The sequence below is a fragment of the Carcharodon carcharias genome, chromosome 33 (genome assembly GCF_017639515.1).
Source record: "Carcharodon carcharias isolate sCarCar2 chromosome 33, sCarCar2.pri, whole genome shotgun sequence".
NCBI lineage: Eukaryota > Metazoa > Chordata > Chondrichthyes > Lamniformes > Lamnidae > Carcharodon > Carcharodon carcharias.
In genome coordinates this window covers 13,985,271-14,002,685 of record NC_054499.1, presented here as the reverse complement: position 1 = coordinate 14,002,685, position 17,415 = coordinate 13,985,271, and the positions used below count along the sequence as shown (strand labels likewise).

General features: G+C 50.2%; 1 protein-coding gene across 1 annotated transcript in view; it reads right to left on the bottom strand.

The window, feature by feature from the left end:
* Positions 1-17,415, bottom strand: part of plod3 (procollagen-lysine, 2-oxoglutarate 5-dioxygenase 3) — a 140,388-nt gene that overhangs the window by 21,980 nt on the left and 100,993 nt on the right. Inside the window, exons 7-11 of the mRNA XM_041178779.1 lie at positions 17,085-17,186; positions 14,068-14,199; positions 11,638-11,759; positions 9,932-10,036; positions 6,415-6,540 (exon numbers count right to left, since the gene is read on the bottom strand). Coding sequence (XP_041034713.1) covers positions 6,415-6,540; positions 9,932-10,036; positions 11,638-11,759; positions 14,068-14,199; positions 17,085-17,186 — 587 coding nt within the window. The remainder of the gene's footprint in view (positions 1-6,414; positions 6,541-9,931; positions 10,037-11,637; positions 11,760-14,067; positions 14,200-17,084; positions 17,187-17,415) is intronic.

Sequence of the window (17,415 nt, the reverse complement as noted above, 5' to 3'; positions counted from 1 at the left end):
AAGACAGAGAGTAGGAATAAACGGGTCATTCTCACGTTGCCAGGCTGTGTCTAGTTGGGTACCACAAGGATCAGTACTTGGGCCCCAGCTGTTCACAATATATTTCAATGCTTTGGATGTGGGGACCAAATGTAATATTTCCAACTTCACAGGTGACACAAAGCTAGGTGGGAATGTGTGTTGTGAGGAAGATGCAAAATGGCTTCAAGAGGACTTGGGCAGACTTAGTGAGTGGGCAACAACATGGCAGATGGAATATAATGTGGAAAAATGTGAGGTTTGGTAAGAGGAACAGATGTGCACAATATTTCTTAAGTGGTACAAGATTAGAAAGTGTAGATGTATAAAGGGACCCGAGTGTCCTCGTCAATAAGTCACTGAAAGCCAACATGCAGTTGCAGCAAGTAATTAGGAAGGCTGATGGTATGTTAGTCTTTATCATAAGAGGATTTGAGTGCGGAAGTAGTGAAGTCTTGCTTCAATTGTGTTGGTCAGACCGCACCTTAGGAAGGATATTATTGCCATAAAGGGAGTGCAACAGAGGGTCAACAAACTTGTTCCTGGGATGGCAGGAATGTTCTATGAAGAGAGATTGGAGAAACTGTATTCTCTAGAGTTTCGAAGAATGAGAGGTGTTCTCATTGGAACCTACAAAATACTTTAAAGGAATACACAGGGTAGATGCAGGTAAGATGTTTCCTCTGGTTGGAGTCTAGAACCAGGGGACACAATTTCAAAATAAGGGGGAAGCCGCTTAGGACTGAGATGAGGAGAATTATTTTTACTCAGAGGATTGTGAATCTTTGGAATCCTCTATCCCAGAGGACCGTGAAAGCTCAGTCACTGAGTTTGTTTAAAGCAGAGATTGACAGATTTCTAAATGCCAATGACATGAAAGGATATGGGGATAGTGTGGGGAAAAGGCATTGAAGTGGAGGATCAGCCATGATCGTACTGAATGGGGGAAGCAGGCTCGACAGTCTGAATGGCCCACTCCTGCTCCTATGTTCCTACCTCCCTCCATCTCCATCAATCCCTCCATCTCCCTCAATCACATATTCCCAACATCTCCCGCAACCAATCTCTGGGCTCATGGTGAGCTAATGCAAATTGTCCACCAAGCCAAGTTTAGCTGCCAAGGGGGTTAAAGAAGTTAACAAGCTGTCCCTGGGCATTAGAAACAGATAAAGGTGCAGAGAATCTGTTGATACTACAGTCAACAGCGAGTTGGAGCTGGCTGGGGGGTTTTACAGCACAATCTGTTTAAATAGCTCACTGCAGCAAACTACCCACAGAATCTACTTAAATAGTGCACTACGTCAAAGAATCCAAAGTCTATTGTCTATTTAAACTGTGCACTGCAGCAAAGAAAGTATATTTAAACATCACACCACATCAAACTGTCTGCAGAGTCTATTTAAACAACAAACTGTCTGCAGAGTCTATTTAAACATCAAACTGTCTGCAGAGTCTATTTAAACATCAAACTGTCTGCAGAGTCTATTTAAACATCAAACTGTCTGCAGAGTCTATTTAAACATCAAACTGTCTGCAGAGTCTATTTAAACATCAAACTGTCTGCAGAGTCTATTTAAACATCAAACTGTCTGCAGGGTCTATTTAAACATCAGACTGTCTGCAGGGTCTATTTAAACAACAAACTGTCTGCAGAGTCTATTTAAACGTCAAACTGTCTGCAGAGTCTATTTAAGCATGAAACTGTCTGCAGAGTCTATTTAAGCATCACACTGCATAAAACTGTCTGCAGATTCTATTTAAAGAGGGCATTACATCAAAACAGTCCACAGAGTCTACTTATAAAATAGTCTCTACAAACCAGAATTACAGCAACTTCTCCCAGTAAAAGCAGGGCAATTTCTCCAGCGAGATATAATCATTGAAGGATAGTTACATAAATTCTGGGCATAAGGTCAATCTCTTTCACTTACAGTAGGGCAGTCTCTAGCTAAGACTGACAGGGAAAAATGATCCAATCGTGTCAGTCCTGGCCAGGAATAGTGGGAGGTTGCCAAATTCAGGCTTGGGGTGGGGATGGGGGTAGCAAGTGAATAGATAATTGCACTTTGACACAAAGCAAAAATCTTTTTGGGTTTCCCTAAACAACTGGTGTGATTAACGTGATGTAAGCAAGCTTCTTTGTGATTACATGGGATGTACAGCACAGAAACAGGCCAGTTGGCCCAACCAGTCCATGCTGGTGTTTATGCTCCAGTCACACCTCCTCTCATCTAAACCTTTCATCGTAACCCTCTATTCCCTTCACTCTCATGTGTTTAACCAGCTTCCCCTTAAAATGTATCTACACAATTCACCTCAACCACTCCCTGTGGTAGTGAGTTTCACTCTCTGGGTAAAGAAGTTTCTCCTGAATACCTGATTGGATTTATTAGTGACGATCTTATATTGATGGTCCCCTATTTCTGGTCTCCACAACAAGTGGAAACACCTTCTCTACATCAACTCTATCGAGGCCCCTCCCAATTTTAAAGACCCCTATCAGGTCATCCCTCAGTCTTCTCTTTTCTGGAGAAAAGAGCCACAGCCCGTACAGTATTTCTTCATAGCTACAACCTCTCTGCTTTGGTATAATCCTTGTAAATCTTTTTATTATGCACTTCCTCCAGTGCCTCAATATCCTTTTTATTATATGGAGACTGGAACCTTTTTTTTCTTGATTCTTTCATGAGATGTGGGCGTCGCTGGCAAGGCCAGCATTTGTTGCCCATCCCTAATTGCCCTTGAACTGAGTGTCTTGCTCGGCCATTTCAGAGGGGCAGTTAAAGAGTCAACCACATTGCTGTGGGTCTGGAGTCACATGTGGGCCAGACCGGGTATGACAGCAGATTTCCTCCCCTAAAGGGGGCATTAGTGAAGTCTTCTCTTCGGCAGCCCCTCAGGGTCGAGGATGACTTGCTTCCACACTAAAAGTGAGTTTTGAGGAGGCTGAAGAGTTCAATGCGCGACTTGCAGATGGTGGTAGGGGGAACGGGTGGGTGGGTCTGCCACGCGCTCCTTTCGTTTCGAAGTTTGGCTTCTGCTAGCCCTCAGCGACAAGACTCAAGGAGTTCAGCTCCTCCTTGGATGCTTTCCCTCCATTTCGGATGGTCTTGGGCCAGGGATTCCCGGATGTCGGTGGGGATGTTGTATTTTTTTCGAGGAGGCTTTGAGAGGGTGGCCTTGAAGCGTCTCCTCTGCCCTCCTGGGGCTCGCTCGTTGTGTTGAAGCTCCGAGCGGAGCGCTTGTTTCGGGGGTCTCGTGTCAGGCCCTCCCAGCGGAGCTGATCGAGCGTGGTCAATGTGATGCGGGGGATGCTAGCCTGAGTGAGAACACTGGCACTGGTGCACCATTCCTGCCAATGGATTTGCGGGATCTTGTGGAGGCAGTGCTGGAGGTACTTTTCCAAAGTTTTGAGGTGCCTGCTGTACAGAGTCCATGTGAGTATCACCACTGCTCTGTAGACCATGAGCTTGGTGCTGGGTTTGAGGTCCTGGTCTTCAAACACTCTTCCTCAGGCAGTCGAAGGCTACACTGGCACTCTGAAGGCGGTGTCGAACCTCGTCGACAATGTCTGCCCTTGTTGACACTAGGCTCCCATGGTATGGAAAGTGGTCCACGTTGTCTAAGGCCGCGTTGTGGATTTTGATAACCAGTGCGGTGTGGTGGGGCAGGCCAAGAGAACCTTAGTCTTATGGATGTTTAGTGTAAGGCCTATGCTCTCGTACGCCTCGGTGAAGGTGTTGATGATGGCTTGGAGCTCGGCCTCTGAGTGCTCACAGACTCAAGCATCATCTGCATCCTGTAGTTCAATGACAGAGGGTGGGATGACCTTGGATCTGGCCTGCAAATGACGGACGCTGAATGGGTTCCTGCTTGTTCTGTAGTTTAGCTCCACTCCAGCGGGGAGCGTTGCAGCAAGGAAGATCGAGAAGAGTGTCGGTGTGATGACACAGCCTTGCTTGACCCCGATCTGAACGTGGATTGAGTCTGTGGTGGTCAGGATCACGGCTTGCATGTCATCATGGAGCTGGCGGAGGATGGTGACAAACTTTTGAGGGCAGCCAAAACGGAGGAGGATGCTCCATTGCCCTTCACTATTGGCAGTGTCGAAGGCTTCTGTGAGGTCAGAGGCAGCCGTGTACATGGGGTTGGTGCTGTTCCCTGCACTTCTCCTGCAGTTGCCATGTGGTGAAGATCATGTCTGTGAAGATCAAGGCGGACTCCGCATGGCGACTCTGGGAGGAGCTCTTCAGCCACAGGGAGAAGGCGATTGAGGAGGATTCTTGCGATGACCTTTCCTGTGGCCGACAGCAGGGAGATTCCTCTATAGTTACTGCAGCCGGGTTTGTCACCTTTCTTGAAGATGGTTACAATTCTCTGAGATGTCCTGGCATGCTCCCCTCCTTCCAGATAAGGAGGGACGAGACCACGTATTCACGCCTATAGTGCTTCTCCGCCTTGCTTTAGTGCATTGCCGGGGATTCCATCGATGTCTGATGCCTTGTTGCTCTTTAGCTGTCGAATGGCCTTTTCTACCTCGTGCTGGGTTGGGGTTGTGCCGAGATGGTGGTGGGTAGCATGTGGCAGGACGGAGTCGAGGACTCTCCCCTTACTTAGTGGCGGAGAGGGGTTTTTACAACAGTCGACAATAGTTGTCATGGTCCCCATTACTGAGGCTACTTCTTCAATTCCAGATTATTAATTGAATTTAAATTCTACCAGCTGCCGTGGTGGGATTTGAACCCATGATCCCAGAGCATTAGCCTGGGCCTCTGGATTACTAGTCGAGTGATGCTAGGCCCCCGTCTCCCCCCATGACTGAATTTAATATTAAACAGTCAGCTCCATTTGTTACATCTTGGGGTCTGGTGGTGATAATTGCAGATGGTGTGAAGTGTGAGTTGCGAGGGTCCTGGTTGTATCTGCATAGGGTTAGGGTCTGCTTTAATAATTAAAGTTTTTTGCCTTTTTCTAACTCCCAGATATCTTCTAGGTTTGTACTGTAGCTGGGACTTCAGAAATGGTTAAACTTTGGTCACTCCCAGGAATGCTCTAGGCTTTGGAGTGCCAGGGGTCAGTTTAGATGACGGTGTTGTTTAGCTTTGTCTGAAGTAGTTGGGCGTATGACCCATGCCTGTTGCCCTTTTTTCGGGCGCCTCATCAGCAGTCGAGAAAGCCAAGGCAGTCTTGAGGCAAGGACTGGGGCACTGGGGCTCAGGACCACTTGTTCCAACCCCAGTGGTTAACAGGTTGGCATCTGGTGTCTTCTCTTCTCATGGCCTCGTTTACAATAACACTTGTCATGCCATAATGAACGAGCAAGGACAGTGTGCCTGACTAGAGAGCTATGAAGATCTCGAGCTTCTTTGCTGGCAATTTATAGAAAGGATCAACACATGTTACCTGAAAAGTCCGGCTCGAATTTTTAGACTCTGCCCCCTAGCCCCAGGCTCACCAATGGTCAGAAATAAATTTCTCTCCGTCGACCTTATCTGTTCCCCCTAACGTCTTGAAAATTTCAATCAAATCACCGCTTAACCTTCTTAACCAGTGAATGCACCTTAGTTTGTGAAATCTATCTATCCTTTGTGTCCAGGTATCATTCTGGTAAAACTGCACTGCGCTCCCTCCAAGGTCAATATATCCTACCTAAGGCATGAGGCCCGGGACTGCTCACAGTGACTCCCGGTGTGGCTGAACCAGGGCTGTGTATAGTCCAAGCATGACTTCTATCCAATTGTATTCTGGTCCCCTAGATATAAAGGCCAACAGTTCACTAGACATTTTGATTTTTTTTTGTGTCTGTTCATGAGATTTTAATGGCATTTTCTCTGTGCACCTCCATGGTTCCTAGATTTTCACCATTTAGGAAGTAGCCTATTACATCCTCCGTAGGTCCCAAGTGGATGGCCTCACATTTGAAATCCTTTCGCCACAGTTTTGCCGATTCACTTTTTAAAAAATTCTTTCACGGGGATGAGGGCATCACTGGCTGGGCCCAGCATTTATTGCCCATCCCTAATTGCCCCTTGAGAAGGTGGTGGTGAGCTGCCTTCTTGAGCCGCTGCAGTCCATGTGGTGTAGGTACACCCACTGTGCTGTTAGGGAGGGGGTTCCAGGATTTTGACCCAGCGACAGTGAAGGAACGGTGATATATTTCCAAGTCAGGATGGTGAGTGGCTTAAGGGGAACTTCCAGGTGGTGGTGTTCCCACGTGTCTGCTGTCCTCCTGGTAATTTATGCTTCCGTCTACATTGCTCACAATACCACTCACCTTTGTGCCATCGCTTGTTGTTGTTAAATTCTATCTGGGAAAATTCAAACTGTTTACAAGGGAGCATGTTACAAATTCCTTTAAAACCGAGCAGCCCAGCCTGATCAAACCCCATTACTCACACTCTCTTCAGCTGCACAATATCAATGTAGTCCTCCGATCGGCTGTAGTAACCGTCTGCATTTATGGCCCCCCAGAAGTTGGACCACAGCTTGCCATGACGACTGACCATCGGCGCAATCACAAACCTGGCGAGAGGTGAGAACCCAAGGTTAGACAAGCGAACTGTGGGTCCAATGGCAGAACCTGATCCCCCTCCCTCAAGAATCCAATGGGAGAAACCGACCCCCCCCCTCCACCACCAAGGGTCCAAAGGCAGAACCCAACGCCCTGGCCACCCCCCCACCAAAAGTCCAATGGCAGAACCCAACTCCCCCTCTCAAGGGTCCAATGGCACAACCCAACGCCCACACTTAAGGGTCCAATGGCAGAACCCGACTCTCCCCCTCAAGGTTCCAATGGCAGAACCCGACCACCTGCCTCTAGGATCCAATGGCAGAACCTGACCCCCGCCTCTAGGGTCCAATGGCAGAACCTGACTCCACCTCTAGGATCCAATGGCAAAACCCATCCCTCCCCCTCAAGGGTCCAATGGCAGAACCCAACCACACCTCTAGGATCCAATGGCAGAACCCAACCCCACCTCTAGGGTCCAATGGCAGAACCCATATCCACCCCCCCTTCAACAGTCCAATGGCAGAACCTGACCCCCACCTCTAGGATCCAATGGCAGAACCCGACCCTGCCTCTAGGATCCAATGGCAGAACCTGATCCCCGCCTCTAGGGGCCAATGGCAGAAGGCCGCAGGTTCAAGTCCACACTCTAGAGCACAGAGTCCAGGCTGACCCTCCAAGGGAGTGCTGCACTGTCAGAGGAGCCATCTTTTTGGGTGAGAACCTAAGCTGAGGGCGCACTCTGGTGGATCCCATGTTAATATTTTGAAGAACAGAATCCTGGACAAATATTTACCCCCCCCCCACCACCCCCCAACCAACCAACATCAGCTAAAAAGAGGGATGGCCTGGCCGTCAGCTATTGGGATCTTGCTGTGTACGGTTTGGTCGTGATCTGCAATGCGCTGCCTGGGAGGGCGGTGGAAGCAGATTCAATTTGCGGTTTTCAAAAGATAGAATTGAATTAAAAACTTGAACGGGGAAATGAAATGGCAAGGCACCAGCTGAGAGTGGGGCAAACTGGGTAGCTCTCCCAACAGCTGGCACAGGCATGATGGGCTGAATGGCCCACGCCCCCCCCGCCCCCCCCCACCCCCCGCCCCCCGCCACAACCGTCTTTTGTGATGGACTCGAGACTGCCCTCTTGAGGACACTACATCCAGTCGCCATGACGCAAGAGAGCCATGGCTGCAGCCGCCAGGTGGTGACAGTCAGCCAGTTTCAGGAGGAGACGCTGACTGGTTCAGCTGACACGGGAAGTGGGAGGGGGTGGGGGGAAGCCCGCTGAACGCATTTGTGTAGCGCCTTTCACCACCTCAGGCCATACCTTCGCCGCCAATAAGACGTTTCCTCGAAGTGCAGTCGCTGCTGCTGTGTTGTAGGTGGCGCTGCAGCCAACTTGCGCACAGCAAGCTCCCACAAACATCAATTTGGTGATGACCAAACCACCTGTTCTCCACCATCATCAAGCGTCACTGGGGTGAACTCCCCCCCCCCACCCGCCCAATGCTTTTCTTCAAAATTGTGGCTGCGGGATCTTATACATCCATCTGAGAGGGGCAGACATCAGCTCAACATCTCCTGCGAAAGATGGCGCCTCTGACAGTGGAGCACTCCCACAGACCTGGCCCCCCCCGGAGGTTCGGTTTGAACTGGGAGGTTTAAGCCCGGTTGGAAGGTGTTATAATCGGCCTCAGCCCGACAGGTGGGGTGAGGGGGAAAACAGGTCCTCGACCCCGAATGCCAGCCCAGCACCTGCCGCAGGAAACCGAGGCGAGCGTGCGTTGGGCGTGCGCTTCCTTCCAAAGTCGAACAGCCAGCCGAGCTCACTCGGGGAAAACGGCGGGGTACCAGGGTCAGCATGTGCGGAACCTGCACTGCAGTGAGAGCTCCCACTCTCAGGGTGAAAGTGTGATAAATCAACAACTTACATTTATATAGCACCTCTACTCATTGGGGTTTAGGAGAATGAGAGGTGATCTTCTTGAAACATATAAGACTCTGAGAGGGGCTGGACAGGGTGGATGCTGAAAGGATGTTTCCCCCTCGTGAGGGAATCTAGAACTAGAGGGGGTGGGCGCAGTTCAAAATAAGGGGTCTCCCATTTAAGACGGAGATGAGGAGGAATTTCTTCTCTCAGAGGGTTGTTACTCTTTGGAATTCTCCCCCCCCACCCCCCCAGAGAGCAGCAGAGGCTGGGTCATTGAATATATTCAAGGATGAGTTAGACAAGGTTTTGATAGACGAGGAAGTCAAGTGTTGTGGGGAAGAGGCGGGAAACTGGAGTTAAGGCCACAATCCGATCAGCCATGGTCTTATTGAATGGCGGAGCAGGCTCAAGGGGCCGAATGGCCTACTCCTGCTCCCTTTTCTTTTTTTTAATTCATTTAGAGGATGTGGGCGTCGCTGGCTGGGCCCAGCATTTATTGCCCATCCCTAATTGCCCCTTGAGAAGGTGGTGGTGAGCCGCCTTCTTGAGCCGCTGCAGTCCCTGTGGTGTAGGTACACCCACCGCGCTGTTAGGGAGGGAGTTCCAGGATTTTGACCCAGCGACGGTGAAGGAACGGCCGATATATTTCCAAGTCAGGATGGTGAGTGTCTTGGAGATGATGGTGTTCCCTTGTGTTTACTGCCCTTGTCCTTCTAGATGGTAGTGGTGATGGGTTTGGAAGGTGCTGTCCAAGCAGCCTTGGTGAGTTGTTGCAGTGCATCTTGTAGATGGGACACACACTGCTGCTACTGTGCGTCGATGATGGAGGGAGTGAGTGTTTGTGGATGGGGTGCCAATCAAGTGGGGCTGCTTCATCCTGGAGGGTGTCAACCTTATTATGATCTTACTGTGGTAAAACATCCCAAAGGCGCTTCACAGGAGCATTATCCAACAATATTTCACACTGAGCCACAAAAGGAAACAAAAGTGATCAAAAGCTCGGTAAAAGAGGCAAGTTGTAAGGAGCATCTTAAAAGAGGAGAGAGAGGTGGAGAGGTTTAGGGAGGGAATTCCAGAGTTTAGGGCCCCAGGCAGCTGAAGGCACGGCCGCCAACGGTGGAGCGATGGAAACCTGGGAGGGTCAAGGTGCCAGAGTTGGAGGAGCGCAGAGATCTTGGATGGTTGTGGGGCTGGAGGCGATTACAGAGGTAGGGAGGGGGAGGGAGGAATCTGATGACAAGGACGAGAATTTGATATTGAGGTACTGCCGGGCTGGGAGCACAGCGGGTGGTGGGTGAATGGGACTTGGTGCGAGTTGGGATACGGGGCAATGGGTTTTGGATCGGCTGAAGTTTACTGGGGGTAGAATGTGGGTGGCTGGCCAGGAGAGTGTTGGAATAGTCGAGCCTACAGGTAACAGAGCTGTGGGTGAGGCAGTGAGGATCTAAGGAGTTTGGCGGATAAATCAACCTTACTTGTTGTGTTCGATGAGGATTTTGAGGCTCTTTGGATTGGTCAGGACCACATCGGAATCCAGGCTGAAATAATAGTCACAGTCCAGGTCCTGACGACACAAATGCCTGAAAAATACAATGGAAGGACTGAGAGTCGGCTTCCTGCTGAGGGAGGGGATTGTGGGGCAAACAAGCATACGTGGAACAGAACTAGTCTCTCTTCAAGGGGTGAACTATGAACAAGAAAAGCAGAATCAGCCAAAAGCAGCCCCCCGCACCCCTCCCAACACACACACACACACACACACATATATATACACAGAAACACACACACTCACACACAAAAATACACACACACAGGCACACACACACACTCACACACAGAAATACACACACACAGGCACACACACACACTCATACACAGAAACACACACATACAGACACACACACACATACACAGAAACACACAAATACAGGCGCACACACACATTCATACACTAAAACACACATACAGAGAAACACACATACAGGCACACACACACACACAGAAACGTACACAATCATGCACAGAAACACACACTGACATGCAAACAGACATGACAACACTCATACAGTCACACACGTACATATGCACACACAGACACACACACAGACGTCACTCATTCTCAGAAACACACGCACACTCACACCAAGACACACACACAACATGCGTGCACACACACACACATACATATACAGGCACACATACACACAGGCCATGGAGGGGGATGGGATTTTTAAAATCAAGATATTGCTTAAATGGGATGCAGCAGTGAGCACAAGGGATAAGTGAACAGGGCTTGCTGCAAGTTAAAGGGATGGAATAGCAGAGTTTCAAATGACTTCAACTTTACAGAGGGTAGCTAATAGAATAGTCGAGTCCAGGGATAGCAAAGGTGTGGATGAGCATTTCACCAGCAGATGGATGTGTGAACAGAGCCTCAAACATACATGCAAACACACACACATACACACACACTAATACAACACACACACATACACATACACTAATACAACACACACAATCACACACACACATACACTAATACAACACACACAATCACACACACACATACACTAATACAACAACACACAATCACACACACACACACACACTAATACAACACACACAATCACACACACACACACAAATACAACACACACAATCACACACACACACACTAATACAACACACACAATCACACACACACATACACTAATACAACACACACATGCACTAATACAACACACACAATCACACACACATACACTAATACAACACACAATCACACACACACATACACTAATACAACACACACAATCACACACACACACATGCACTAATACAACACACACAATCACACACACATACACTAATACAACACTCACAATCACACACACACACACTAATACAACACACAATCACACACACACACACTAATACAACACACACAATCACAATCACACACACACACTAATACAACACACAATCACACACACACACACTAATACAACACACACAATCACACACACACACACTAATACAACACACACAATCACACACACACACACTAATACAACACACACAATCACACACACACACACTAATACAACACACACAATCACACACACACATAGCTGGAGAGTAAGGTCTGAGTAGGCCGAAGCCTCAGTCTCGCCTGACTCACATGCCCATGTCCCTGGCTTCGCCCTCTGTCAATTCCTCCTCTGGACCAACGACTTTAATACTGTAAAAATCTTCCTGGTGATTCTCCCAGAACTTCTGGATGTGTTTCTCGTGGTAAACCTCCTGTTTACAAATACATATTATTTTAAAACTCCCGATGCAACTTGAGGCCACGCACCTGTGGCTTGTGCTTGGCCCTGGCCTAGGCTGTTTGAGGATGGAAATGCTGGAAGGGCTCCTGACTGCCTCCCCTCTGACACCTGGCTCACCTGAGTCAGCAGGCCAAGTGCCAGTGAATTGCTTGTCCACGGAAGCCTTCACAGCCCTGCCCAACCCCTCCATGAGGCCACAGTGTGCAAGCCGTGGCTGAATTTGCCCCCACCCTTGCCCCCTCCTCCTTTAGCCCAGGGCAGAGGGGTCACTGAGGACAGTAGCCACCACCATTCCCCCGTCAGCCAAGATCGCCAGTACCAAGCCTTGGGACCTGGGATGCGATTCTCCCCGCAACACCTCCCAACCCCACCCCCACCCCCACCCCCAACCCCACCCCCACCCCCACCCCACCCCCACGCCCAATCCCACCCCCACCCCCACCCCACCCCCACGCCCAACACCACCCCCAACCCCAACTCCAACTCCACCCCCAACCCCACCCCCACCCCCACGCCCAACTCCAACCCCACCCCCAACCCCACCCCCACCCCACCCCCACGCCCAACCCCACCCCCACGCCCAACACCACCCCCAACCCCATCCCCACCTCCAACTCCAACCCCACCCCCAACTCCACCCCCACCCCCACGCCCAACTCCACCCCCACCGCCACGCCCAACACCACCCCCAAACCCAACCCCACCCCCAACCCCACCCCCACCCCCAACTCCAACCCCACCCCCACCCCCAACTCCAACCCCACCCCCACCCCCACCCCCACCCCCACCCCCAACTCCAACCCCACCCCCACCCCCAACTCCAACCCCAACCCACCCCCACCCCCAAATCCAACCCCACCCCCACCCCCAACCCCAACCCCAACCCCACCCCCAACCCCACCACCACCCCCAACCCCAACCCCACCCCCAACTCCAACCCCACCCCCAACCCCAACTCCAACCCCTCCCCCACCCCTCCCCCCAACCCCCACCCCTCCCCCCAACCCCAACTCCAACCCCACCCCCACCCCTCCCCCCAACTCCAACCCCACCCCCACCCCACCCCCAACCCCAACCCCACCCCCAACCCCACCCCCACCCCCAACTCCAACCCCACCCCCACCCCCAACCCCACCCCCACGCCCAACACCACCCCCAACCCCAACCCCACCCCCAACTCCAACCCCACCCCCAACTCCAACCCCACCCCCACCCCCAACCCCAACCCCACCCCCACCCCCAACTCCAACCCCACCCCCACGCCCAACACCACCCCCAACCCCAACCCCACCCCCAACCCCAACACCACCCCCACCCCCACCCCCAACTCCAACCCCACCCCCACGCCCAACACCACCCAACTCCCCAAACCCGGTTCTTCTTCACATTAATGGATGTGGGATCCTTTACAGCCACCTGAGAGGGCAAACGGGGCCCTCGTTCATCCGAATTGACAGCACCTCTGACAATGTGGCGCTCCCTCAGGTAACCGCACTGGGAGCATTAGCCTAGATTATGAGGCGTCAAAACTTCAAAGTGGGGCTTGAACTGGTGACCTTCTGACTAGATCGATGCCTGGAATGAGCGGGTTGTCTTTGGAGGAAAGGTTGGACAGACTGGGCTTGTTTCCACTGGAGTTTGGAAGAGTGAGGGCTGATTTGATTGAAGTGTATAAGATCCTGAACGGCCTTGACAAGGTGGATGTGGAAAGGATGTTTCCTCTTGTGGGTGGGTCCAGAACTAGGGGGGGCACTGATTTAAAATTAGCAGACACCCTTTTAGGACAGAGATGAGGAGAAATTTTTTTTCTCTCAGAGGGTTGTACAACTTTGGAACTCTCTACCTCAGAAGGCGATGGAGACGGGGGTCATTGAATATTTTTAAGGCCGAGGTAGGTAGATCCTTGTTAGGCAAGGGAATCAAAGGTTATCGGGGAGTAGATGGGAATGTGGAACTTGAAACACAAACAGAGCAGCCATGACCTTACTGAATGGCGGAACAGGCTCGAGGGGCCGAATGGCCTACTCCTGCTCCTATCTCATATGCTCCTATGTGGGTTCGTGGACTCAGCTCGGGTCGACACGCCAAAGGAAAAGGTCAGAGTTCAAATGTACAGCCCTCGCACCACCTCCCAACCCCCCCATCACAGCAACCACCACACCCCCCCTCCACTGCCAGCAAGGTGGAGGATGTGGAACCCTGCGAGAGACTCCCAGGAAACAGGGCTAGGATCAGCCCCCTTCCCCACACACTGCGGGGAAACTCGGGTCCCTACGTACCCCGTTATAGATGAAGAGACTCCGCTGTTCCGAGGGGTATTCGAGGGCGACAAGTCGTTTCAGGAACTCAGGGAGGAACGGGGTGGGCTGAAGGATGAAGACTCCTATCAGCACCTGAGGATAGTCCTCATCCTGAGGGAGTGAAAGAAAGAGACAAAAACAGATTTTTTTTTTTTACAGACAGCGACAGGGGGTTCACAGACTCTACACGGACCCCACCTTCTCACGCCAGCCAATAACACTTACTGGGGACCCCCCTGTAAATACTGACACCCACTCCCTGGGGACCCCCTGTAAATACTGACACACACTCCCTGGGGACCCCCTATAAATACTGACACAATCTCCCTGGGGACCCCCTGTAAATACTGACACACACTCTCTAGGGACCCCCTGTAAATACTGACACCCACTCCCTGGGGACCCCCCTGTAAATACTGACACACACTCCCCGGGGACCCCCTGTAAATACTGACACACACTCCCCGGGGACCCCCCTGTAAATACTGACACACACTCCCCGGGGACCCCCCTGTAAATACTGACACACACTCCCCGGGGACCCCCTGAAAATACTGACACAATCTCCTGGGGGACCCCCTGTAAATACTGACACACACTCCCTGGGGACCCCCTGTAAATACTGACACACACTCCCTGGGGACCCCCTGAAAATAAAGACATACTTCCCCAGACCCCCTGTAAATACTGGCACAAATCGGGGGGACCCCCTGTAAATAGCGACGCACTCCCAGGGTCCCCTGTAAATACTGACAAACTCTCTGTGCTACCCACCCCGGCACAACTCCACCCAGTCAAATAGCATTTCTTCCCACCACCCACCTCCTCCAAATCTTTAAATAATGAACCAATGAAAACAAAACAGCAGAGGGACTGCCAACCAACTAGGGAACTGGCTAATTTAGATCTAGTATTGTGTAATAAGAACGGGCTAAGTCATATTCCCGTTGTACAGGAGCCTTTAGGGAAGAGTGACCATAATATGACGGAATTTTACATTAAAGTTTGAAAACGATGTAGTTCAATCCGAAACTAAGGTACCACACAGGAGGTTAGTAAGCAAAATTAGAGTTCACGGGACTGGGGGGAACGATACTGGCATGGATTGAGGATTGGTTAACAGATAAAAAACAGAGAGTAGGAATAAACAAGTCATTCTCAGGTTGGCAGGCTGTGACTAGTGGGGTTCTTCAAGGATCAATGCTTGGGCCCCAGCTATTCACAAACTGTATCAATGATTTGGATGTGGGGACCAAATGTAATACTTCCAAGTTTGCTGATAGCACAAAACCAGGTGGGAATGTGCATCATGAGGAGGATGCAAAGAGGCTTGAAGGGGATTTAGACAGGCAAAGTGGGTAACAACAATATAATGTGGAAAATGTGAAGTTATCCATTTAGGTAGGAAAACAGAAATACTGGTCATAGAGGGAGTGTAACGGAGGTTCAGCAGACTGATTCCTGGGGTGGCAGCATTGTCCTACAAGGAGAGATTAGGGAGACTGGGTCTGTATTCACTGGAGTTTGGAAGAATGAGAGGTGATCTCATTGAAATGTACAAAGTTCTTACAGGGCTCGACAAGGAAAGATGTTTCCCCTGAATGGGGGGGTGGGGTCTCGAACCAGGGGACATAGTCTTAGAATAAGGGGTAGGCCATTTTGGACTGAGATGAGGGGGAATTTCTTCAGTCAGAGGGTGGTGAATCTTAGAAATTCCCGACCCCAGTATGTTGAAGACTGAGATCAATAGATTTCTAGATACCAATGACATTGAGGGATATGGGAATAGTGGAGAAGTTGGTACTGAGACAGAAGATCAGCCATGAGGTAGTTAAATGGCAGAACAGGCTCGAGGGGCCGAATGACCTACTCCTGCTCCTATGTTCCTTCCTATGTTCCTAAGCATTTGGTTTAATTCTTTGATGTTTTTTACCCTGAATTTCTGTCTGCAGCAAAGTCCAGGAGTTGAGTCTGCAATTCTCAGAGACTCCAGGCTAGTTCTGGAGGGTTGGCAAGCATTATGCAGGAGCACTGTACATGGTGGACTCCTAGCAAGCTTCGCAATGCTGTGTTGTGTACCAAAACCCTCAACAGCACACCTGGGCCTCTTCCCATAACCATGGTAACCGGTCCCTTATTGTTCCGAGCAGTGACTGCAGCACATGTGTGAACCAGCGCTCCAAGATTTCACACCGTACAGCCTGTATGGAGCTGTACACAGCATTCCCAGTGACAGAAATTCCTTTTATTGATTGTTTGTTGGTTTGTTGTTCTCATTTCAGATATGGGGGCGAAGGAGAGAGAGGATACAGAGAATACAGAAAACACACACACAGCGACACAAACACAGTGACACAAATACACACACGTACACACTGACACACACACACACACACACAGTGACACAAATACACACAGGGTACACACACACACAAACAAACACAGTAACACAGACACACACGGGCAGTGACGCAGATATACCAACACACACAGACACAAACAGTGGCACAACTATAAATACACACACACATACACACACACACACACACACACACACAGTGACCCAAACACCCACATAAAGAGACACAGTGACACATGCACAGACAGTGACATTATACACACAGTGATACACACATGCACAGACACAAACAGTGGCACAATCATACACACACACACACACACACACCCAGACACAGTGACACACACACCCGCACATAGAGACATAGTGACACACACACACACATAGTGACACAACACCCACACAAAGAGACACAGTGCCACATGCACAAACAGTGACAATATATATAGTACAGACACACACACATGGGCACAAACAGTGGCACAACCACACACACACACACACACACACACACACACACACACACACACACACACACACACACACACACACACACACACACACACACACACACACACACACACACACACACACACACACACACACACACACACACACACACACACACACACATTACCTGTAGCTCTGACAGGTCCAATAAGTCCTCATCACAGATTCCACAGCCGGCCTCGTGGTTCCAGACATTTGGAATATAATTCCCCAGATAATTCAGTTGGAGCTGAGAGTCAGAATTAACAATTCAATCCACACCGAGATTATTTAAAAACACACACATACACACAGGGTCTCTGGAGCAAGTATCTGAGGGCGAGGTCATCTTGCTTTGCTTAACCTTCCCGACTCTCCACTTCTTACCCCTTTAAGGTGCTGAACTAATGTTCATGGCACACTCCGAGTCGCAGGATGAAATTGATCCGGTTCTCACAAGCTATCAAACTAAGTGACTC